The 23,980-nt window shown below is 47.9% G+C and overlaps 10 protein-coding genes across 10 annotated transcripts; 3 read left to right on the top strand and 7 right to left on the bottom strand.

Moving 5' to 3' along the window:
• Window positions 1-148: 148 nt before the first annotated feature.
• Window positions 149-3,016, bottom strand: FMAN_08408 (uncharacterized protein; the record flags this gene model as incomplete). Its single annotated transcript, XM_041835305.1, has 1 exon — window positions 149-3,016. The coding sequence occupies one exon, from the start codon at window positions 3,014-3,016 to the stop codon at window positions 149-151; it is 2,868 nt and encodes a 955-aa protein (XP_041685482.1).
• Window positions 3,017-4,099: 1,083 nt separating this feature from the next.
• FMAN_08409 (uncharacterized protein) lies at window positions 4,100-6,494 on the bottom strand (the record flags this gene model as incomplete). The annotated part of the gene is made up of 7 exons (XM_041835304.1): window positions 4,100-4,311; window positions 4,362-4,584; window positions 4,669-4,815; window positions 4,867-5,371; window positions 5,421-5,613; window positions 5,668-6,361; window positions 6,411-6,494. 7 exons carry the CDS (start codon window positions 6,492-6,494, stop codon window positions 4,100-4,102), a joined length of 2,058 nt encoding a protein of 685 aa, XP_041685481.1.
• Window positions 6,495-7,437: 943 nt separating this feature from the next.
• FMAN_08410 (uncharacterized protein) lies at window positions 7,438-8,372 on the top strand (the record flags this gene model as incomplete). The annotated part of the gene is made up of 2 exons (XM_041835303.1): window positions 7,438-8,259; window positions 8,307-8,372. 2 exons carry the CDS (start codon window positions 7,438-7,440, stop codon window positions 8,370-8,372), a joined length of 888 nt encoding a protein of 295 aa, XP_041685480.1.
• A 1,246-nt stretch (window positions 8,373-9,618) lies between these two features.
• Window positions 9,619-10,767, top strand: FMAN_08411 (uncharacterized protein; the record flags this gene model as incomplete). Its single annotated transcript, XM_041835302.1, has 1 exon — window positions 9,619-10,767. The coding sequence occupies one exon, from the start codon at window positions 9,619-9,621 to the stop codon at window positions 10,765-10,767; it is 1,149 nt and encodes a 382-aa protein (XP_041685479.1).
• Window positions 10,768-10,884: 117 nt separating this feature from the next.
• FMAN_08412 (uncharacterized protein) lies at window positions 10,885-14,558 on the bottom strand (the record flags this gene model as incomplete). Its single annotated transcript, XM_041835301.1, has 8 exons — window positions 10,885-10,948; window positions 11,008-11,228; window positions 11,280-11,340; window positions 11,388-12,188; window positions 12,245-12,819; window positions 12,868-13,497; window positions 13,544-14,334; window positions 14,537-14,558. 8 exons carry the CDS (start codon window positions 14,556-14,558, stop codon window positions 10,885-10,887), a joined length of 3,165 nt encoding a protein of 1,054 aa, XP_041685478.1.
• Window positions 14,559-15,011: 453 nt separating this feature from the next.
• Window positions 15,012-16,860, bottom strand: FMAN_08413 (uncharacterized protein; the record flags this gene model as incomplete). Its single annotated transcript, XM_041835300.1, has 10 exons — window positions 15,012-15,215; window positions 15,273-15,381; window positions 15,431-15,501; window positions 15,548-15,680; window positions 15,734-15,869; window positions 15,929-16,053; window positions 16,108-16,305; window positions 16,355-16,484; window positions 16,536-16,666; window positions 16,715-16,860. 10 exons carry the CDS (start codon window positions 16,858-16,860, stop codon window positions 15,012-15,014), a joined length of 1,383 nt encoding a protein of 460 aa, XP_041685477.1.
• A 770-nt stretch (window positions 16,861-17,630) lies between these two features.
• FMAN_08414 (uncharacterized protein) lies at window positions 17,631-18,342 on the bottom strand (the record flags this gene model as incomplete). The annotated part of the gene is made up of 2 exons (XM_041835299.1): window positions 17,631-18,103; window positions 18,162-18,342. The coding sequence occupies 2 exons, from the start codon at window positions 18,340-18,342 to the stop codon at window positions 17,631-17,633; spliced, it is 654 nt and encodes a 217-aa protein (XP_041685476.1).
• A 1,056-nt stretch (window positions 18,343-19,398) lies between these two features.
• Window positions 19,399-19,958, top strand: FMAN_16172 (uncharacterized protein; the record flags this gene model as incomplete). Its single annotated transcript, XM_041835298.1, has 2 exons — window positions 19,399-19,692; window positions 19,758-19,958. The coding sequence occupies 2 exons, from the start codon at window positions 19,399-19,401 to the stop codon at window positions 19,956-19,958; spliced, it is 495 nt and encodes a 164-aa protein (XP_041685475.1).
• A 188-nt stretch (window positions 19,959-20,146) lies between these two features.
• FMAN_08415 (uncharacterized protein) lies at window positions 20,147-21,249 on the bottom strand (the record flags this gene model as incomplete). The annotated part of the gene is made up of 3 exons (XM_041835296.1): window positions 20,147-20,822; window positions 20,878-20,975; window positions 21,034-21,249. 3 exons carry the CDS (start codon window positions 21,247-21,249, stop codon window positions 20,147-20,149), a joined length of 990 nt encoding a protein of 329 aa, XP_041685474.1.
• A 1,281-nt stretch (window positions 21,250-22,530) lies between these two features.
• Window positions 22,531-22,907, bottom strand: FMAN_08416 (uncharacterized protein; the record flags this gene model as incomplete). The annotated part of the gene is made up of 3 exons (XM_041835295.1): window positions 22,531-22,613; window positions 22,662-22,683; window positions 22,725-22,907. The coding sequence occupies 3 exons, from the start codon at window positions 22,905-22,907 to the stop codon at window positions 22,531-22,533; spliced, it is 288 nt and encodes a 95-aa protein (XP_041685473.1).
• Between the last annotated feature and the right edge of the window lie 1,073 nt (window positions 22,908-23,980).

Here is a 23,980-nt window from a genome sequence, read left to right as displayed (position 1 = left end):
ATAATATTGGGCTAGCCTCACGAGAGACGAACACACAATAGAATGAATGTGAAACAATTTGGAATCATCGTATTACTGAACTCCATAACTAGCTAAATATAAACATGCCTCATAATCGTATGCTCATCCTATATACCCATCCCAATCCTTAGATATTTCCAGAGTTGGAAGTAAAGTACTTGCTAATATCATTTTCCTCGCCACACTTCTGACACTTGTGAATAACAGGCTTGTTGGTTCCAAACTGCGGCGCAACAGCACCAGTAATAGGCTTGTGAGACTCAGTCTGATCAAGCTTACGCTCAGTCTCAGGCTCCTCGCGAATCTTGTCCTCAACGGGCTTCTCATCCTTGTTTCGAGACAAAGCAGCAGCAGTACCAGCTCCAGCGGCAGCAGCTCCTAGACCAGCTGCCTTGGCACCGAAGTGGCTATCATCCTTCTTCTCAGAGGTAGGCTGCTGGGTAGAGCGGCTGGTGGAAAGATCGTCATCGTAGGCGACGCCGGAGGGAGTTCCGGATGCGAGGGTGTTGTACTTTCCAGCGTTGGCGTTCTCAGCGAGTGTGGAGTGGTGAGAGCCGGTTGAGCGCTGGGAGTGCTCGGACTTGCGTGAGGGCTCGTTGTGAGAACTGTCGAAGGCAGAGGAGGAAGTGCCGAGACCAGCCCCGGTACCGGTAGTGCCAGTGGTACCAGGCTGAGCTGTGCGGGAACCATCATTGCTCAGGTATCGATCCTCGTCACGCTTGTTAGACTCATGCGAAGCCAGAGCTCCAGCACCAAGACCTGCAGCAGCACCGGTAGCTAGTCCAGCTCCTCGGTGAGAACCCTCCTGTTGGTACGACTGAGAGGTAGGGTCGCGTGTAGAAGTAGATGTAGGCTGAGTGGTCTGAGACTCAAGACCTCGGTTGGAGTCAAGGCCAGTGGGTTGATCAGAGTGATGATCGCGACCGGCTCGAGAGGCCAACGCTCCAGCGCCAAGGCCGGCGGCAGCTCCTGTGGCTAGACCAGCACCGTGGTGAGAGTTGTCCTGCTGGTGCTGAGAGGTAGGGTTTGTAGAGCTGTATCCAGGCTGAGTAGTCTGAGACTCAAGACCTCTGTTAGATTCAAGTCCCGATGCACCAGTAGTCTCATGTTCGCGCCCAGATCGAGAGTCCAAGGCGCCAGCACTTAGCCCAGTGGCAGTACCGGCAGCGAGGCCAGCACCACGGTGGGAATCTTGCTGCTTATACTGAGATGTGGGGTTGGTAGAGCTATAAGCAGACTGGTTGCCCTGCGACTCAAGATCTCGGTTTGAATCAAGGCCGGTATGCTGGCCAGTCGTCTCGTGCTCACGACCCGATCGGGAAGCAAGAGCACCTGCACCTAGACCAGCAGCAGTACCAGCAGCAAGTCCCGCACCGCGGTGAGAGTCATGCTGGGAAGTCTGACCAACGGGATCTTTGTGAGAATAGTTGGCGGTTTGGTCTGGCTGGGCACCATATGCTGAAGTAGCGCCGAGAGTTGAAGGCTGGTTGGAGCTAGAGTGCTGGCCGGACTGGGAAGCAAGTGTGCCAGCGCCTAGACCAGCAACTGTACCCTTAGCGAGGCTATGATCGCCGTGAGAGCCCTGTTGCTGATAGGTCTGAGAGGTAGGGTCTCTGGCAGAAGTGCTAGAAGGGTCGTAGCTTTGAGAGTCGTAGCCAGTGCCAGTTCGGTCATTGTCAGAGCGCTGGGCATAGTGCGACGCCAAAGCGCCAGCGCCAATACCAGCAGCAGCACCAGTTGCAAGACCGGCACCTCGATGGGAGCTGTCTTGCTGATAAGGCTGCTGGGTAGTACCAGTAGGCTGGGCACTATAGTCTCTAGAAGAGTCGAGTCCAGAAGCAGGATACTGCGTCGCACCTCGAGTACCAGTAGGATCAGTCACATCACGTTGAGTCTTGTCATCATGACCCTTCCCAGCAGAGCTGGCGCCCCACGCAGCTCCAGCAGCAGCAAGAGCAGGCTTGGAGTGACCATGTTTCTCTTGATCGGCCTCCTGCTCAGCCTTGGCCTCCGTCTCAGTCTTATCCTTGCGATGGAAGAGAGCGCCGAGCTTGCTCTCCTTGGGTTCTTTGTCATGCTTGTCCTCTTTGTGGTGCGTCTCCTTTTCTTTGTGATGCGCCTCCTTTTCCTTATGGTCCTTTCCGAGAAGAGGGAATGATCGACCCTTGTGTTCGTCGTGAGTCTTGTCGGTGGTTTGGTCGACCTTGCTTGGTGTTTGGGTATCATCAGCGTGACGGCGCTTTTCGAGCTCGTGAGCGCCCAAGGCACCGGCGCCAGCGGCCCCAGCACCAGCTAGGCCCTCGTTGAAGCGGGAGCCGGATGTTTGGCTGGGGTTCTCTTGAGTAGTTCGCTGAGCATCGGTGGGGCTGGTAGTAGAGGATGTAGTGTCGCGATCGTTTCGGTGAAGGAATGTTCCGCTCTCGAGAGTACCAGCTGTCCGAGTTGGTTCCGTCGCGCCAGAGTGAACAGCTCGATGACGTGCGTTCTCATCTTCAGGGCTGCCGTGGCCGATGACAGTGTTGTGGACGCCTCCGCTAGGGAGATCTCCCCAGTAAGGATGGTCTTGGGTAGATGGTGCAGCGGCTCCAGTGGCGCCCTCAGTAGCGGGGATCTTGCTGGTGTCGCCCAGACCACCAGCAGCAGTAGTACCAGCGGTTGTAGTGCCAGCGGTTGTAGTGCCAGCAGTTGTAGTAGTGTCGGTAGTTCTGTCTAGAGGATCGTCGCGTCGCTCGGAGATGGGTTCGTCGGAGGGCTTGTAGGAAGTAGGATCGTTGGGCTCGGTGAACCCGACGCCAGAGTCTTTGTGTGCATGGCCTCGAGGGTCGTCGGCCTTGTGAAGCTTGTTATGCTCATATCCCTTGGAGTATCCTTCGTGAGTTTCGCTGGGCTCCATCTCTTCTGTGGGGAATGATCCTGGGGGATGGTGAGATGTCTCTGTGGTGGTGTCCTTGTCGGAGTGGAGGATGTCCTTGATCTTTGCGCCCAGACCACTCATTGTGAATGTTGTGCAGCGTTTATTTTTAAGGTATGGGTATCAAAAGTGAATTATTAGATGGTGTTTTTGTTATTGAGTGAGTATTGAGCGTTTGATGATGAGCTCTACCAAGTGAGACCTTTCACCACTCTCATATAGCACTTCACTTGTTCCCCAAGCAGGGACAGCTCGATTTTCCTACGTCGTCGACATCATTATGACCGCCACGGGAACTAACAGATCGTGTGGGGTGCAGCCAAATCGATGATTGACGCCTGGGTTTCCCAGCTTTGGACAACGAGATCCCTGTCGACCTTACCGAGTTGGGCCAAGAGCTGTACGCCATTCCGTCATCCACATTCTCTAGCTCCGCTCACTTCGGAGCTGCATCTTCGATCATAATTGTGCAACGTATGATCTCCGCTGGGATTACGTCTTTGTCACTATTTCCCTGGTCTGGACTCTTCAGCCGCATGCGCTACGAATGGCGATTGCATCATTTTCAGCTTGTGGGATGGCCACGAGGTGTTTGACTGGTATTGCCGAGCTGTCAAGCGTGCGAAAACAGGATTATGGTTATTGCGTGCTGTAGCGGTGTGATTCCCGTGCGTGATGCAATCAAGCTTGTCATTTACTGGGTAGTTGTCGAGCTTTGGCTAGTCGAGATAGGTCGAAAGGGTAATGAAACAGCAACAAAAGTGAATAGATGCCGTAGCATTCAAGATATCTTGAGCTAAAACAAAGCAGCAAATAAATAATAATTATGATACATTTATATGACAAGCATATATAAAGGCGGTAATGAATTATAATTTGTGTTTAACTGAAGCTTGCTGGTAACCTGATTTAAAGATCTGTCTACCCTGTAACTTCTGATGCCCTAGAGCTTCGAGCTGTCTAATCGGATTGGTGTCTGCTACGTCCCCACCGGATAAGTCGCGTCGCGTCATCACAAAACGCGCGATAACACTACGCGTTGCAGGCAATTGCTCAACAAGCCTCTTTTGACATGTATCCCGTCGCCCTGGAGCAACCCTTTCTAGTCTCGTTTATTGATACTCAACGAGGTGACTAGGGCTTTACTCCAGCCGCCTTAATGCAACTTTACTCCCCAGACTGAACGGCGCCAAAGAACTGGACCGACCACGCCATGGAATCGACAATCTCTGCTGGCCAGGCGCTGGGCGTGGTAAAAGAAAATTCCGATAACGACGCGTCCTGCCCATCTAGATTTGGAATGTGCCCTCTAGTTGCCAAGGCTGTATGAGATGTTGGTGGTGCTGCATAAGGTGGCTCAGATGTCAACGTCGCGTCTCCTGCATATATGTTAGTACGAGCTCGAACCAAAGGCATTGTGTGCACATACTCCATCTCAAACCGCATTCTTTTAGTCCCTCCATCATGTCTCTCGCAATCCTAGCACCCTTGGAGTTGACACTCAAAGCTTCAAATACTCTCAAGCAAGTCTCTGCATCATCAGAAATACCAGCAGCATCAAATCCTTCCAAAGCATCACCCGTTTGCTGACTAAAAATGCTCGAGACCACCAAGATGGACCCTGCGCATATCAAACACGAAATCATCTGCCACTATGGAAATTCCTGCACCAAATCCTTCTCACATGAGATACAGTGCAGCAGACGTGCTGTCTCGCGAGCCTCGGCGATGCATACCTTTTCATAGATGCTGACAAGGGCCCAGTTCGGCTGGCTGAGTGCAATGTCGGTCTCGTCATCGAGATTGCGCATGATGGGGTAGCAGAGGTACGGTCTGTGGATGAGAGCTCGAAGATGGTGATACTTAATCGCCAGCATGCTTCGCTTCAGTATGTTAGTGATGACCAGCGATTATTTATACTGAAAGATACGTACCTGACGCTTGAAGATGAAGGACCTGTCGAAAGCATGTCCCAAGTCGAATCGCAACGTTCTTGGCAGAGATTGCTTCCATTGTATGAGTTTAAGGTCGAGCTCCTTAGTATTAAACAGGTCACTGGTCAAGGTCTGGCCAGCTCGTGGGCTATACAGGTCTCGCAGGACCTGGCTGACGATCTTGGAGAAGGAGATAACCTCTAGATGGTAATCCCCGACAGAAGGGCCCTCAAACATGGTTGGAAACTCGTCGCCATCCCAATCAATGTCTGAGTCGCCAAGCCGGGACGGCAGCGGAACATGGCAGTAATCCTCATGGATCGCTGGAGGTCGGCCCAATTGTAAAGAGATCAGGCGATCTAGAACATATATGCAATACCAGATCCGCCGCCGTCGCTCGACAAGTAAACGACCGGGTCCCTTGAGTCTCTGGGGATCATTCTGCTCTACGTGCAACCCAATGCTCTGGGCCATACGGACCGTTTGGCCCAATGTTGCCCAACAGCTGTCAAGTTAGTCACACATAAGTGGACTGATATCGAACTCGGACTTACCTGTCTGTTCGGCAGACTGCTAACATGTAGAAGCATTGGGCCAAGAGCAGAGACACATGGTGGATCGATCGGTCTGCCCCAGCGGGCAGAGCTAGAGAGAGTGCCTGAAGGAAATAAACTTCATGGCACTTGTTTGCTCCGATTTGTTCTCCCGGTATGCTGGTGTAATAAGCTCCAATCGCACAAATGATATCTACTATAGCTTCAGTAACGAACTTCTGACGACACAACGATGGCTATAACTTACATATCAGTGCAAGTCTGGTATTATCCAGACAACAGTCATCCGACGAATCCAGCGCCTGATCAAGCGATCTCATAAACGGCGACTGCGGAATAAACGGAAACGCCAGATGTACAGTAGAAAAGTACACATCAGCAAAGACTTTCGCCGCCTCACGACTCGGCAGCTCAACGACCCGACCAGGCATGACATTCACACTCGGAGATGCAATATCATCGACCTGCTCGTAGCTGTCAACTCGTTGGTCAGAGTCCAAAGACCCGGGCTGAGCCTGCAGAACCCGCTTGACCAGGTTGAAGAAGCACACGTCGCTCACTTTGCCAAGATATCTCTCGGCTTGACTGGCCTGCGGACGGAAAGAAACAGTGTCAGAGGCAGTCAAGCTAGCTGTGAGCCTTGTCGTAAGAGTCGTTGCGTCGATATTGGATAAGGCTCTGTCAGCGGCTTTCATACAAGCCAACACTGAAGATGCGTCTTCCTGATGCTGTGGCGTAGGCAGCTTCGACACTACCATGTCCAATAACGACTCATACTGCCTTATCGCTTCACGCAAATCTCCATGTCCTTGAACAGCACTGTCCAGCGAGCCATCATCAGTAGAAGCGCCCTGGCGCCTCTTGGCCCGACCCCCAGCTGCGTAGACACAATCATACCCGTAGCCCTTACAGCGACTACACTCAGGCCATTTTCCATCACACTAACACATCAATACCAAGCAAGAGATAAGATAAAGTGGGTAAGCTTGCCTTGGATTTCATCGACCGGCATTTATAACATGCCTTGGCGACGCGCTTCCGCTTAAAGCCGACTCGGGACGAGGTTTCCGCCATGATATGCGACTTTCAATTGATGCCGTGTATTTTGGGCTTGATACAGCGGCTAGAAGCCGGATACTTGTTCTTTTTGTTCCATGTGGGGTTGTAGGCGGTATAGCCGCCTGATCCGAGTTATCCGAATACCCGTAGTTGGTGTTTCTCCGGTTGTATGGTGTGCACGGAGATTCTCAACTGAGGATATTACGAATTATTAATTTAGACGTGTTTGATTGGGCTTGATGTTCGTGCTTTACCAGAACTGGAAGTTAGAGGTAGTGCATTGTCTGTTAAGCATACGTCGTGACATGGAAGAGTGCGTCTGTTGGACTGAACCTTGGCCAAGGATTCGAGCGTTTTGCATTTTTGTTACATAAAAGTTCAATTCAGTGTCATGCTCGGTCCTTTTCATCCGGGTTTCCGGGTTATGCTTCAGTTCCGGCTGCATGTGAGATGCCACCGGTCCCGTGAGGTTTGAGATCACCATCACTAGATGTAAGGGCATGTTTAATACTTGTACGTGATGGGCCTCCGCCATGAACCTGCTTAGTTGTACTGAGCAACATTGTCTCTCAAGTCATTCGCCATCTTAGGGCTATTCTACACTCAGTGATATCTATCCCATCATCCAAGCCATGCGCCTTGAGCTAGTTCTTGAAGCAAATGCCAATGCTCACCCCTACCGGCCAGGCGATTGTATACGGGGAGAGCTGCTCATCTGGTGCCACAGACTCAAGCAGCCATCAGAAATCACTGCCGAAATTCAAGGTAGGTCTTCTCAACAACATGATAAACTCTATGCCCCTGGTGCTGAATGCAGGCGTTCATAGGTAAACTAAGTTTACACTCCAACAAGCGTCAAATTGGTGCAACATTTTCCTCAAGATACACGGGATCCCTATGCAACAAGTCAGACGATGTGGTGCACACAGTAACTAGCCAACCCGACACTCGGTGACTTATGCTGAATGGAGAGCAGCTGTTCCAACAGACCAAGAAGATCAAACTCGCTACAAAAAGCTCGGCCTTTGATACACCGAGTAACAATCATGACGCCGAGTACTATGCCCCATTTGACTTCACACTCCCAAGCAGCACCTGTCAATGCCGCTGCCAGTTACCGCCATCACTCGAGAGGTCATCGTCCGGATATACCGTCAAGGTTGAATACGCCATAATCGTAACCGTCAAACACTGTCTTCTCTGCCGAGTATCAAGACTCAAAACTCTCCGTCGATCCATATCCTTCGAGTCAGAGCCTTCGATCCCAGTCTTACCATCGTCTAATATCGGGTCAATCTCTGCGAGTAAGCTATTTCCAAAGCTATACAAAGCTCTGGCTAGCCAAGGCTTCTCGGGGATCAGAACACGATCTGATGAGTGTCTACCTCAGTATGAACCTACGGTGCAACTCGAGCTATTACTTCCGTCACCACCCATACTGACCCCGGGGAGGCCGACAGAGATACAGTTAATCCTGCATACTCCGTCAGAGCTTGTTAACAACGAGAATATCTACATACGCAGTGTAGAAGCGCAGTTAGAGAGTTATGTAGAAGCCAAAATCGGACTGGTAGTAAAGACTGTGGCCGAGGCACGGAGCGGTTGGAACTTACAAGGACTGTTCCCTATTGACAGAGAGCACTTCGAGGTGGATTTAGGAACCTGGCGACACTACCTAATCATGGATGCATTGCCAACGTGCAAGTCGTGCGTGCTGGACACGACGCATTTCCTTCGCATCTCGGCGGGTATATCCATTGATGGAAGCGAAAAGACGCAGGTATGTATAACACTCTGCAAGATTTGATCACTGCTGATAAAGTCTAGATTGTTGAGGCATCACTTGAAGTCATCATTATCGGTGCACCACCTAGATATACAACAAACCCATAAGTATATGTTTAGTAGAGTCAGACACAGATAAACCGCCAGCAGCTATCAGTTAGGTTAGGCGATTTATTTGTATCTTATAATGCTGTTTTTCTTGCAAGCTGAAGAGGCATCAGCCATACAAGCCAGTCTTTACAGGTTGGGGAGTAGGCGTTTATGATTAATAGCATACAAATACGTAGCGATTCACATGCCATTTTGCAATAAATTCGTTTCACTTCCATGCTGCAATTATGTATTGTACACTGTGGCCTATGCTGTTGTTTGCAGATTTAAGCTTGTGTTAGTATCTGGAGAGGACAGAACGGATGGTGCAAGCGCTAGTTCTAGATTGGCGACAGTAATCACAGTGCTAACGAGCTTACAGCACTGTTAATAGCAGGCATTGGAGGAAGAGTCCCAATTAACTTTTCCGCCTTGAAGGGCGATATATCAGCACTTACTATCTGCTCTATTAGCCTGGAGATATCTCAAATAAGCGCTTACGACAAACAAAGAAGGGTTACAGGGAGTGGTGGCTGGAAGGCCTATAATATATACCTATATGTTATTGTCATATATTGTTACCTTTCTGAATCCTGCCGATACACTATATGCAAAGCGTTTTATGCACCTCTGCCAAAGTGACTGACGGCTTTGGTAAGACCAAGAATTCGTCTGATTCCGATAATTTTATAGAAATCTATCATTACAAAGGGTATATAATATATGTCATCCACCAGCCCAGCAGCCATCATCCCTCTTTATTGTCTTGCGTGGCCTCCGCGCTTAAACCCGACGCTAGCAGATTTCCGTAAGTAGCCGTCGGCCTTGATGATGACAATACTATTATCGGGGATGCGCAATGAACGGAGATATGCGCCGCTAACAGGCAATTGAGATTACATAGCCTGGCAATTGCAAGCCAATGCGTTTTACGGTCAAGTCCACGTCCAATAAAAGAACCGAATGATCAGTTAGCAATATTGTATAAGAGGGCCTCAAGAGCCCGAATTACGTGAAGATGTTCCTTGCAAATGATATAACCTTGGATCTTACGAATCAATAATTGCCATGAATCGGGTCGCAGTGCTGATAGTTTGTAATCACATTCCGATTAAGAGAATATGCTAATGCTGATTGACAGTCACCTCAAAAGGCTGGGACGAAGCCTAGATTCGCCATTCGTGACATTCCCCAACCAGTCCCTAGACCCGATGAAGTCCTTGTTCGACTCTCCCTAACTGGTATCTGCGGCTCCGACTATGCAATGGCTGTTGGACACATGGGTCCAGTCGGCTCAATCCTAGGACACGAAGGCGTTGGTCGCATCGCTGCCGTTGGCTCGTATGTTCAAGCTCTCGATCCAACCGTAGAGATTGGACAACGTGTCGGAGTAGCCTGGACCAGGGACATTTGTGGTTCGTGTGGATTCTGTACTGATCTCGTCCACGAAGGGGAAACTAGATGCGAAAAAGCACTCCATTCCGGAAAGGCTTATGACGGCACATTCGCTCAATACACACTGGTTCCGCTGCGGTATCTCGCCAGAATACCTGAAGGCTTCGACGAAATACCAGATGAGGAGATTGCACCGATCTTATGCAGTGGTGTGACTGCATATAAAGCCGTTAAAGGTTGTCATCTCACGCCTGGGCAGTGGATCGTTATCTCAGGCGCAGGCGGTGGAGTCGGATCTCTCGCTGTTGCTTTTGCTCATGCCATGGGTTATAGAGTCATTGCTATAGACACCGGTGAAGACAGGGAGGCGAATTGTAAAATCAATGGCGCTGATCACTTCATTGATATCGCAAAGGCTAGCCCAAGTGTTGAAGTGAAGAAGATCACTGGAGACAAGGGCGCAAAAGCTATCGTGCTGGCAGCCACATCAGCCGCGGCGTATCAACAGGCTTTCGAGATGCTAGGCCCATTCGGTACACTAATGTGTATCTCGATTCTCCCTGAAGACGCAAAGGTCTACTTCCATCCCTTGTGGATGATCCAAAAAGGATGGAAGATAATTGGCTCGTCAGTAGGAACTCGATCTGACATATTGGAAGCGCTGGAGTTCGTCAAGCGTCGAGTTGTGGTACCCAAAGTTCGACAGGCAGAGTTGACAGAACTGGAACAGTTGATGGAAGCGATGTCAAATGGTCAGGTAATACATCCTAATGCATTTTATGACTGGATTTCAGCTAAAGAAGTGTCAGTTGAAAGAAAAATACGTGATAAAGCTCTAGGCGAGTTGTACTTGTTGATAACTTTCATCTCATATAAGCTCTCAAGGAGCATCACTTGCCCAATCAAGAGATTATTGGGGTCTGTTTCGAGAGACGACAAAAGTGAAAGACACCTTGCTATCATGAGAGTTTCTTCGGGCTTCGGACTGGATCCCCTTTTATGTCGGTCGATGAATTGAACAGCAACTTGAGCAACAAGATGACCCAGAGTCCAATTCATTGGGAATATAAATCGAGTATTGGCCTGACTGTCAGCCTGAACTAGGTGACTAAAGAATAATTGTTGACGCGCCATATTAGTTGCTGCCTTCGTAATGATGTTGCAAAGGCTGAGTGCTTGCCCAGCTGTAGGACATAGAACTGAGACCATGAATAGGGCATGGTAGTAGTTTAGTTCGCCCCAAGATAAAAGTTGATACGTGTCTTCAGTCTCAGCTAGGAGAGTGACGAGTTCTTTCCAGAGAACAAACCATTCCTCGATATCTCTCTTATACTCTCCAACTTGTGACTGGTCGGGGTCGTCACTTAATGAGCCTCTTTTGAGCAATGCACTGTGAATCTTCATTTTATGAAACGAGATGAGGTAGAAATAGATAGAGATGCCTTCTCGGATAGTATTGGAGTTCGTCTGACCCTGTTCCTGTAATGCTATTTAGTCTCTGTGATTGGATCGTCCTTGTGAGACACTTACTTGACGAAGACTGTCGCCGAAAACAAGGAGGCTTGGTCTGCCATATGCAACCGACACTTGGCTACGACTTCTCAGCTTGAACTTGCATGCTTGGACTGAGCGACTCACCTCTCGAGACAGTACATGGTTCTTGTCAGCATGCAAAACAAATGGTGATCCTCAACTTCATCCTCAGACGGACGGTGAGAAATATCTAGAAACAGGCGGATGGCAAATCCAAGATGTCGCCATATATCCCCTGCGTCTGGGTTCAACAAGAGGTAAACGCATATCAGGAGAGTCCTTTGGAACAGTGCAATATTTTCAGTTCTCGAGTGATCAGAAACAACAGTCACTTTCTCAATAGCCTTGTTGAAGAATGAAGGCGCCCAACAAGCTAACGTTGGCTCACTCTTCTTGGCAATAGAAGAAGCGATGGCAAGAACAAGATAAAAGATTCCATGACGATCTTGTTCGAGAAAGCTTTCAATGCTGTAGAGACTTGCAAACATCACTTGCAGTGCGGTTTCGTCTAGTACCGGGAAGAAAGCGTGTGCAGATCTGGAAAAGAGATGAAGCAAGCTTAAGGTGGTGGATGGCGATAGTAACTCCACATGCGAATTTTGGATGTTCAAGCCAAGGCCGCCAATGCTTACAGCTTGTTTCAAGACTTCTGGAACATCATATTCTGACTCGTGATGAAACAATTCTCGTAAACTGCCCAATAAAGTCCATGGACCGAAGAACGAAACACTATTATTAGATGGCAGGATTCCGTTATCCTGTGGACAATGAGTCACGGTTCGAAAGGGCATAAGCACAATGTTCTGGGTATGGGTTGCCAGCGAAGGTAATCGACGAGAGACCACCAGATTCGTGCCAACTTCAGCTGTAAGTTTCTTAATGTTCTCGACCAGACAGTGTACCCGCCTGACGAGTTGCTTTAGCATAGTATTTTTTGAAGCCTTGATACAAGCAGAACTCACCTGAAAGAGATGTTCTCCGAGAGGACGGGATCGAAGAAAGCACAGTCCCGATTTGTACGTTTACAGTATGTGCAAGCTGGAAGTTGACGATCACATTTAATCCGTCTATCCCGACAAGAGCTACACGATGGAAGAGCTTCCAGGATCTCGTCGAGATCTGTCCCTTTCCGTTTAGGTGGACGCGTCGTTGTGGATGGTTCCGTCTCGTCTACTTGGATTTCCATCGTAGGAGTGGCAAAGGAAAAGCCAGCAGCTGCCGAGTCTTGGTTGGCGAACATATCAAAGTCGTCGACGATAAATTCGTCCCACCAAGAGTCGTCGTGCAAGAAACCAGGACTGATCTCGCTGATCGCCTGTGCTTCGAGAATACTGGCCTGCTTATTCGGGACTGGCAAGTTACGATGATATAGACTATGTATCCGACGTTGAGTGACTAGAAAGTCGAGTTCTTCCAGGACACTCATGTCGTATTCAGTACCGAGGTCGTTGATCGGGTTGCGTAGGTTTGTGTCGATTAGTTCCTTTATGTATTTTGCAGTATCAGACAGGGCCGGCCATCTTGAAGAAAGTAGTTCCTAAACGTCTATGAGCCAACCATCGATCTTCTGACTCGAGAAACTCACCATAAGTTTGCACAACTGTTCCAAAGCATGATTGGACTGGTCGATGAGATCCGCTTGCTGGAGAGTCAAAGTATGATTTCTGAGAGCATACAACAAAACTACGCCTGCGTGGAATGAATTGCAGGCTAAGCTAAAAGTCAGGATGAACCCACCTATCGATATGGTCTTGATCGATAGGTCAATCAATTGAATGGAGGCAGTGACGGCTTTTATGAGCAATGATTCTGAAACCGCAATATTTCTTGAACATGGCCGGTGAAGAGAAATCTGGCACTGATGAGCTGCTGAAATCAGAGGCAGCGACGTGATCCCTTCAGAATTTGCATATTTTAGAAGAACATGTATGGATTCCTCGGTTGTAGAAACCCATGAATTGTGGTCTTTGTTGTCGGGTATCGGCTGATCAAAGAATTGTACTGATAGAATCTCGGTTTGAATGAAACAAATCATGATCTGGACCAGGAACTGTTTTCCCTCAGAGGCACGAGACACTCTTGAAAGGAACGTCTGTATGTCTGAAGCATCGTGTGTTGACCCGGCACCAAAAGGCAACTGCGTCGAGATGTGGTCATCACTTATAGCAACAGGGCAACCGTTGGAAATCGCTATCAGCCTTTCCAAGTCATAAGTCTACTTTCGTCAGAAGTACTCATTATAATTATGACGATGTACTTACAACCCAGAAGATTCTTCGGCGTAGTTCTGCGCGAGAAGAAAGCACGGTTGTTGATAGATCAGGCTCCTGATGAAGTCCCAGACTGATGGCCATTCGCATAGCTTCACCACTCATGTACCAAAGGTTAGCGGTATGCGGTAGTAGTAAAGCACACTGGATCAACAGCAGAAGGCATTGAAGCGTTGTCAAGGACGACTCCCCCAGGAAGCCAATATGTCGCATTGCATCCGCGTGTAACGCTTCAGTAAGGGCGGCGATCTTTCGGAACTCGTGACGCTTTGAGGTCATCGACCCAATAGCCAAGATCAAGGTAACGATGAAGGTTGTGGTGTTAGACGGTTGAGCATTGTCGCCGTAGAAGAGGTCGAATTGCTGATCCAAGTCCTCTTCCATGAAAGATGGAAACCGCGGAAGGATGTTGTCTTTGTAAACTGCAAACAGCCGCTTGGCCACTTCCAGTGGGATTTTCTGGGCGTTGAACTGGCTAAATTGGGCTGCATATTCTTGTCCAGCTGTCCTAGGATACATATCGTAGTAGTTTCCATGGACAGGTATCTTAAGCGGGGGTCGCTCAGAAGAATAAAATAACTTGGCTTCATGTTGCAGGACTGGATATGACTTGATAAGGCTCGGCGTCGTGTAAGGCGAGACGGACACGGCAGCAATATCGATGACCCTTTGATAAGCCGGATCTTCTGGCCCAGCTGTTCTGGTTCTTGTAAGTGCGTAATCATCGCCTGAGCTGTTGCGAAGCCACTGAAGCTCAGCCCAGCGCTGTTCAAGATACTGCACTGGGCTTCAAGATGTTAGCCATAATTATGTCCCTAACTGTGCATAGGTCATGCTACCTTCTTGGTACCTCCAGTGAAGTCTGCCGGTTGATCGCAGCGCAATCTACACCTGCTGTAACACATCGAAGACATCTGGGAGCCCCCCTGTCACACTGACCAAGCCGTAAGCGACTGTCCTAGAAACAACTTGTCATAGACTTACCTTCTGCTTTAGCTTGTAACATCGTGCGCACGCAGGAGTTGACCTGTGCCTCTTATTACGTGAAGTATTTGGCATCAGTCTCGCAGTTGTCTAGGGATTTGAAGTAAACGCTGAAACCTTGGTTGGTGTAGGAGGAAGAATGGTTTGGGATTGTGAGGCGCTATGTTATTGAGTGGAGCTAGATTCAGGCACGTGATAACTTTAGACCAACTCGAGATAAGGTACACTTAATTCACGAGATGTTTATTGTATAATAGTAAATACTCTGTAATTTATATATAACTGTAATGAATTTATGTTAAATAATAATTTGTATTAAAGTAAATATATACTTAAATATATACTTAAATATAGAAATTCATAGGCTGTTTAAAGAAGTATAATTAGTATTAAGTGTTGTAATAATAAGTCTGACTTGAGAGTTTATAAAGTACAATAGAAACAATACTTAAATGTTGCCAAAGTCGCTCAAAGCCTAAGCACATGTAAAAGCTCCTCCAACAACACCATTGGCGTAGGCGTCAATGATACTCTGGATACTAGTATACGTGCCAGAAACAGTAATAAAAGCACCTAAAAGCAGTGTGAAGATATGCAACCCACAAAGTACAATCTTGCCTTTAGACGACCTGTGATTTCCTCGGTCCATGTAAAGGGCCATCAAAGCGGGGAAGATGAACTATTGTTTAATTCTCGTTAGTAGATAATTGTTAGAGAGCATAGGATCAAATCTTACACATGTTGGGGCACAACAAGCTGATGCAATTAGACCAATCAAGTAACTGAAGAAAGGAATAGCTTCAGCAGTAATGAAAGCAACTGCCGAAATACCCAAAGTAGAGCCACTACGTGTTGATTAGCAACATCACACACAGAAAGAATGCCTCAACTTACAGCCAAGTCACCCAGTGAATAATGCTATGTTTTTGGAGATGCTCAGAGTTCCGCAGGATACGCACGAGAAGCTTCAATTCGTTAGCCCCTATCCACAATGACGTACAGTAGACTTACAAATTTTGCTGCTAAATGTACCCAAAGAGTGGAGGTCATGATAAAGCCTGGAATAGAAATCCCGTAGGCAATCTTTTCGACCGTGCCACCAGCGCTGCCCAATGAAGGGCTAGCAACATATTGACCACAGAAGCTGGTTTTCGTGTTAGCACTTTAATCTAAAAACCCCATTCTATTACGACTCACTAGTATACGACCATGCCAAAGGAGACATAACATGCCATAAGAAAAGCCTGAGAGGAGAACAAAGCTCTAGGGAATGAGCTTGGGACTCTCATCTCAGCGATGACGGGCATGAAAGTGGGAGTCGAAGCGTAGCCAGCTAAATAGTAACAAAGTTATAACACTGCTCTAACCCAAAAGCTGAACCCAATCACTCACCAAAAAGGTTGATAGCAGCAGTGAGACCGGCAACGAATCCAGGATGAGCGACGGAAATGACCTCCATGTTAAAAGGTCCAGTTTGCGGGGCAGCAGCTGGCCGATCGACTTGCGAAACACCGACACTGGAAAGGTAATTAGCGGAGGATGCCAAGTCGAACTGCTTGTGATAGACTTACACGACAACAAACACAGCGGTAAAGATGGACGCAAATCCGATCCAAGTCAGTATAGCAAGCTTACCTAATGTTGGGATACTTGCTGCTACTGCAGTTAAGAGGGCGGCAATCATGGTCCAGACGACCGTGCAGACTTTACCATCGGCTAATGTCTTGAAACCTTGTGCTAGACCAATAAAACCTGAACCAGAAGATAATCTAACACGGATTAGAGAATTGTGGTTGGTATGGGAGTTTGCAGACCTACACCCAGGTAAGAAGAAATAGAGCTCCAGCAATCTCACGAGCAATCGGTCCGCCAACTACCGCGGCAGCATCGGCGATGTTATGGACACCTGGGTACTTCATGCGGAATGCATACATGATGTATGCATAGTCTATAAGACGTAAGTTATTCATCAGCTCTTCTTGTTGGCATGATATCTTACATGTTGTTAAAGCGCCCCAGAACACCAGTAGTATGATACCAGGGCCATATCCAACAACGCTAAAAGCAGATGGAATGGTGAGAACTCCGGTCGCGAAGCAGAGCTTCATCAAAATGATGGTGGTTTTGACCCTACACACTTGATGTTAGAAAAGTATATACTTTGGTATTTTAGCTTACCATCCCAGAGCACGGAACTCTGACGAATCAAAGACTTCTCTGTTCTCTTCGGGCATAACCTGAATTGACTTTTCGTCTGCCTCTACACTTTGTCCGATGTTGGGGTCCTTCTTCCCACTATCTGGACTCATACTCGAGTGGCTCATGTTGGAGATTTTTAGATTTTGTGTGTCCCGAGATTGTCTGTGGATGCCTTGAGCAGAACCTCAAGAATTTGAGCGACAGGACAGTCACTCTTATATACCGTGATCTTCCTCCTGAAGATTACCCCAGATAACCAGTAGATGGTAGTCCCGGGTGTACGGATGACTGGAGTGATTACCCCGGGCTTCTCAATGGATTGCTCTAATCTGGACAAGAATGCTATCTATCCTAGCTCCAAGCTAGTCTCCCCCCTCTCGCGAAATTCCGACGCTAGCTGATTTCCGCGCTCGCAAATAGCGCGGGGTTAACAGGGTCTTCCCCACGGGGCGACGAACCAAGTCCTCATGACTCGTTAGATACCGGCGAAATTTTAACCTTATCTGCTCTTGTTTTTCCGATCAATTGAGTTCTTATCTATCATGATGTCTGACATTGCGTGATGCTCTTATCGGTTTGGTTAGACTTCGTGCCCGCAAACTATTGCGAGAGATTCTCTAATTCGGAGCCCCCTTGGTGACGACTGGCTAGCGTTTGGGCTTGAAGTAGGTCTAGGTCTGATCTAAAGGACCGACAATACCATCATTGTAAATATTCTGGACCGAATCGCAGAGGCTACGAGTTGGCTACGGGTTAGATACGTGCTAAGTCACAACATGTTCATCTCGTGAAAAGCTGGAAACTTCTGTGATCCTTATTACTCAAGTTGAAGTCAACGCTATTCTTGGTTACTTCGGTTGATGGTGAGATATATACAAGGTGTTCATAGCATTTGTTATTTCTTGAAAGCGCGAACTATAAATCCATCCTCACCTATTTGGAGGCTACTTCCTCGATCCAAGTCTCGTCCTGCTGCTTCGACAGCCTTGATCGCATCATCTGCTCGTGGAAGAACACTGGCGTTGTCAAACCTGAACACATTCTCCCATGAGTTGCTTGAAAAGTTCAGAGTATCCTTCCGCGCCAAGAATGAACCATCTGCACCTTTCTTTATTGCCAGATAGACATTGCCGACCTTCCCAACAAAGGTCATTCCATCTTGGCTTTGTAAAATCCACGAAGATGCGTTTAGTGGTTTGGGAGTAATATCTCGCCATACTTCCTCGTATTCTGTCACCGCACCGTCTTTGTGCGGACACGGAGTGCTTCCAATCTCAATGTCATCACCATTGGATAGCTTGTTGAAATAGGCTTCATCGGGTACCGTGAGGTCGAGCGAGTCAATGATATGAGTCCATCGATATGTAGCTGTCAACAAATGTCAAGCTGGGGTCAGAAGGTAGATGACGGTCATGAACAAACGTACGGGGGTCATCCTTTAAGAGAATCCGTTCACCAGCCCGACTCCATTGAATGGCTTGCGATTCCTTCTCAACGCGAAAGTCGATGAAGTATCCCCCCACATTGAGTGCGATTGTGTTTGTGTCTTCGTAGGCCGGTTCCGGTAGCCACCGGACGCTGATGCGTTGAACAACTTGGGACGCCATTGTGTTTTATCTGCAATTGAGTGTAACAGCCAGCTAGTATGAACACAACTGAACCATTGATAACAAAAACAGAGACTTTGGGAGTTTAAATTGCCAAGTTGTCCAACTCGACAACGATAAAGGTCTTTTCGTAATCCCCACCAAATCCGAAACGGCAATCGGCGCATCACGGGAATCCGCGCTTCCCCTCAAATAGGTGGAGACAATTGGACTTTGATACATTCGCCCAACTTGGCATTCAACCTAGAGATAAAGAGTCCCTGATCTGATCCCTATTTTTACCCCAATACTACTAGTCAATTCACGAGTCGTCCTCCAAGCTGCCCTGTCAAGCTGCCCACATCCCTTCTCGTGGAAGCGAGCATCGACGACTTGCAAGCGGTACTATCTTTAGGTACATTGACAAGTGCACAGCTGGTCGTTTCATAACTCCATCGCAGAGCCTCGTATGATTGTCGCGGTGTTCATTTGAACTCTACATCTATTCTGAACCTCGATGTGTTCTAAGAAGTTGCTCGACTGAATGACCTCCGAATGAGCAGAACGCGATTGCGTTTAAGTATTGCCATATGTGTCCAGGACTCAGCACCAACAACAAATTATGTATTTCAAACCCTGCTTCTTTTCACGGCATTACAACTGTCCCATCTCCAGGCGTAGATCGTGAACGGAGACAAGGAGAGCTTGTGGCAATACGCCCAGTTATAGCCGCTTTGCCTGTTTTGCTGAATGAGTTTCAAGGCATCGTCCTTTGTTTTCGCGGTGCCAATGGCCTTGCATCCATTCGGACTGTATATTTCACATACAAATACTACGTCTTGAATACATAGTTGGGACTATAGGGGTCCTGAAGGAGGCGATTGATGCTGACATTCTTGCTATCCCCGAAGATGTCACGTCTATCTTGTGCGATGGCGATTTGGGTGTCCTTGTTTCAGAATTTGGTGCGGCAAAAGTAATCGCCGGCTTTCTGTCCGCGGGTGGACTTCTTCCATTCGCCGCCGATGAGGTGGATATGCTGACAGCACTCTGCCCGTCACTGGGGCTAGACCCACCATGCCCCCGCGGCGCAGAGACGAGGTCCTTGAGCATCTAAAGACGTGCAAGATATTTCATTCTGCCGGCCATGGGCAGTCTGATGCAGCAGATCCTTCGCGAAGCTGCTTGCTCCTCGAGGATTGGGAGACGAATCCGCTGACGACGGGCGCGCTTCGTGATCACAGGTTGCAAGACAACCCTCCGTTCTTCGCCTACCTTTCCGGTTGCTCAACCCGGGCCAATGAGTCCGACAGATTCGCCGATGAGGAAGTCCATCTTGCCCAAGCCTTCCAGCTCGATGGGTTCCGGCATGTCATTGGAACGTTCTGGATAGGCATTCCGTTTATGTGTCGAGAGTGCTGTACGAGACGATGCAGCACGAAGGCGTGACAGACCAGGCCGTCTGTAGAGGTCTCCACCGTGCTTTCAGGGCGCTGCGGGGTGGTCGGATCGAGATGGAATGGCGAGACATGAATACTGCTCTGTCGAGACGAGGCGCTGAGATTAGGGATATTGTTGGTTGCGACGAGGATACTAAGCCACTTTACTGGGTTCCCTATGTTCACTTTGGCGTATAATATTACGAACATGTCGCACTGAATCACCAATTAATCATTATGCACTACCTCTCGTTAGAGGAAAGCTGGCAGCCCTGGAGGCCAGAAGCTATGTCTTTCCACTCACAACTATCTCAAGGTCCATCTCAGGGTTCTCAATCTTTCATTTATGCCTCTATATTCAACTATATCCCGAGATCTTTGAATCATTATCTCTCTCTATGTCTCATCCCCAGAGCAACAGACATACCGTACGGCTCAACGCCCTCAAAGACGGGTCTCAACAGACCCTGCTGGATCATTCCATTACCCTGCATTACGCCGACCTGTTGTAGGAGACACATTGTTGAGTCGGTGTGCCCATCGATGTAGCTATTCCATGTCAAAGACGAGGGAGGAGTGTCAGGAAACAATGCATTTCTATGCATGTTAGCGGCTATAGCGCCCTCAAAGTCCAGGGCATTACTCCTAGCCTGGAGTCGTAGATCTACCGTACCCTGTTTCTGACGGTCAGCCCAGTAATACGGAGGTTCCATATCCGAGTCTTGCGGTTCCGATATCGCACTTTCATCGCAAGTCAACTGCTTGTCTCTGGTAAGGCTGGGTATGGTAGCAGCTTCAGATCTCTCATGTTCTTCCAGCTCGTGATACAGCTCCTCCAAGCTGTCTACATCTTCGGGGAAGATGGATCGCACTGGGAGGTCGATGTCGGCGATTGGCGGTACGCAGCCTAGAAGCTTCGCGATGTGTTGGGCGACGGGTTGACCGTGCATATTCAGGTGAGGCTCAGCCAGCTTCCAAGGCTGTGAGTTCCTGACCATGCCATATAGCTTGAAGACAGTCTCTATCAGGATATACTGGGACTGCTCCAGGACCTCGGCGTATCTGTATCTGGTCTCAATGATATGACCATAAGGGCTGTGAGAGGCATATCACTTACCCTCTAGGAGCATGCTTGAAGGTAATGGTTCTCCTGGCACTAGCTGTACATATTTTTTGATCGTCCTGACACCTTCTACAAGGCATCTTACCATCGCACTGTCATGTCTATGAGTTCAACTTTGACCTTTTTATCACTCAGAGCTTGAGGACTTACCTTGGTCTTCTTCATTCTGCATCTCACACAAGCCTTTCGGACCTTTTGATGAGCCTTGTCCGTCATTGGTTCTGTCATGCTGCCATGGGCATATCTGGGCGCGGTCCTGGCGGATCTGCGTTTAAACGCGTGGCAAGGCTGCGTCAATGACCTGCCAGCAGAAGCAGTGTCTTCCTCTAAGCTTTCGCGGGAAGAAGTCCGCCGACAACGAGCCATATCTCAAGTTGTAAGTAAACAATTTCGGCTAAGAAAAGATATATGAAACATAAACTTCTCTGCCAAGGAAACGCAAAAGAACACTGCTCAAGGGGAATCAACGGTTTATGTATAGGCCAAGCGAGTAGCTTAGGAATTCAAGTCAGCGCCTGAGTTATGTCATTGTTTATCGTCAAAGCCCCCTCGCTCAAAGTTACTGTAGTTTGGTCTACTGTGTAGTTGCTAGGCACGGGTGGATAGGCGAGGTGAGCGTATTGTAAATGCCGCCAGATCCGTCGCTGAAAGCCACGCGACATGCATCATAACTCCAACAATTGTATTTGGTGCATAAAACGCGCCTGGTGACTCATTTCAATTGCCCAATCGACATGCAGCTATTCGCCCCTTGACCCCTGCTTTCGTGGGGTCATAAACGCCCGGCTCTTCCATGTCAACGACTAGGGCCTTCCGATAAAAGGATGGTCAAAATTCTTTTTCTCGGCTATGCCGGATCCGAGAAGCGATCCAGATGCCGTTATTCTTGTGGTTTCAGTATAGTGATGGCCACAGCCGCTACAGCCGGTATAGCCGAGAAAGATGATTGAAATGGCCATGCATTGAACTGACCCGCGAAATGAGATAAACTGTTTCATACGTGCCTCATAATCTGCTGTGTTGAGTAAGTCAGCTTTCGGACTGCAAAGTAGAGATTTAATTCTGGTTAGATGAATCTGTCGACGATTGGTTGGGTAATCAACCGCCAGTTCAAAACAGCTATCAAGACGGGCCAAGGGAGGAAAGAAAATCCAGGATTATATCCTAAATAATAAAAACATTTAAGTAAACTTATATAAATTTAAGATATCTTTTATCAGGTTTATTTTAACACTCTATATAAAGGTTTAGTGTTTTTTTTACTATCTTAGGGCGGGGATCTTTATTTATGTCCTTAAAACCGGGGGTTGCAGTTGCCTACTGGATTTTAACACATGGCGACTGGTTAAAGACAATTGAGTCGACAATTACAAGGTCCGCATTAAGTTATCCGACGGCAAGTCATACGTCATGGATCTATATATTCACACTATTAAGCGTGCTGAAGGTTTCCTTAACGCCACCGAGAAAAAGAAAGGTTAGTGGATCTCGGATGATCCAACTGAGGATCAACTCAAGAAGATGCACCAGATACTCAAGGCATAAAGGAACCCATAAAGGACACCCCCAAAAGCAACAATCACATACTACCTCTTCCTTATATACCCTACTAAAGATTCCTCATACAGGACATACCAACCTTCACCTTCAAGATCCGCCCATACGGCCGCACTTATGGGAAGTTTGTGTGCTCATTCTGACCTTGCACTGAGCTGACCTGCTGTTAGCATCTGTTCGTGGTTGCCTGTAGCCTTTCGGCTACTTATTTGAAAACTCACCTACTCGATTCTCGTCCGATGGCTAGGACAGACGGAGTAATTTGTTGTCTTTGTCGGGGTTACTAGTAGCAATCTGTCACACTCCTCCCACCACGTTTTCGCAAAAGCTGCTTGACAAGTCCTGGAGGGGCGAATGCCGACATAATTCCGCGCTGATGAAGCGTCGTAAACCCTTGCGGTACAATAGGCCCAAGAAGTAACGTGTGTTGTCACATTGCCAGTGCATCCGGGGTTATTGCTACACATATTGACTACAGGTAGCGCAGTGAATAGTGTTGGTGAACGGACGACTTCGAATGTGTACTTGATAAGATATGTAGATACTATGCAGAGAATCGTGGGATGGGATACAACTTTCTTCAGACTGATGGTAAGAGTGATCTGGATCTATCTATAACGTTGGGCCCCTCCACGCTGGCGAAAGACTGATGGGCTGACATCCAATCAAATGCCGCCACGTCGCCTTGGTCAGTAGGGAAGGTTGAAAAGATTGGCATTTTCAAAGGCCCAGATAATACATATCAAGGGTGGTGGCATGTATGAGGTCGGGGTCGACTGAGAATACCCGGTCGTTTCTCTTTTTATTTGTCCGTCATGCACCTATGCGACCATTAATTGCAATCTGATAACGCAAAATCTAATTGCTGTACTCACGGGACAAGAGAAAGGAGATAAGAAAGAGAGCGCAGCGAACCCAAGCAACAGATTGTCATAACGCAGCCTGATGTTCATCACATTTTTCAATGCGAGACAGGGCTTTCACTGATACATCGCACGTTGCTTCCCCTGTCCCCCCTTTCTCTGATCTTGTGATTTATTTTCTTTCGCAAACAAAATCGCTTCCGGTAGTCCGGTGAGGCTGACGAGCCATTTAAAGTCGATGCTGGTAAATCTCCCCATACTTTGGTCATTAGCCACCTGTAGTCAGAGGACCTCCCTATCAGGATCACTGGTCTTGATTAATTTCCCATACCGATACCTCAACCAGCGGTCTCCACAGTTCTGTAATTACGTTAAGAGTTTAAAAGAAGTTTCAGCCCCTAAGTAAGGTAAAAGAACACTAATAAATACATACCGGCAAAATATTCCTTCCATTCACTGTTGTCTCCAGAGTTTAAATGATATTCCATTTTCAGGACCCAGGATAATTGGGCGTATTTTTATACAAACGCTTATAACCGTGCCACTGTCTGGTTTTGGACAAAGTAGCAGTAAACGTCAGTAGTAGTAACAAAGGAGAACCTCATATTTACAGGGGATTAGGCACGTTTAATGATACCTGCAACAAGTATAGCTTCATGTTGCTTTATCGTGCAGCG

This window comes from Fusarium mangiferae (assembly GCF_900044065.1).
Source record: "Fusarium mangiferae strain MRC7560 genome assembly, contig: FMAN_scaffold009, whole genome shotgun sequence".
Classification (NCBI taxonomy): domain Eukaryota; kingdom Fungi; phylum Ascomycota; class Sordariomycetes; order Hypocreales; family Nectriaceae; genus Fusarium; species Fusarium mangiferae.
Note: the sequence above shows the minus strand (reverse complement) of the source record. Positions and strands in the feature narration are given on the sequence as shown.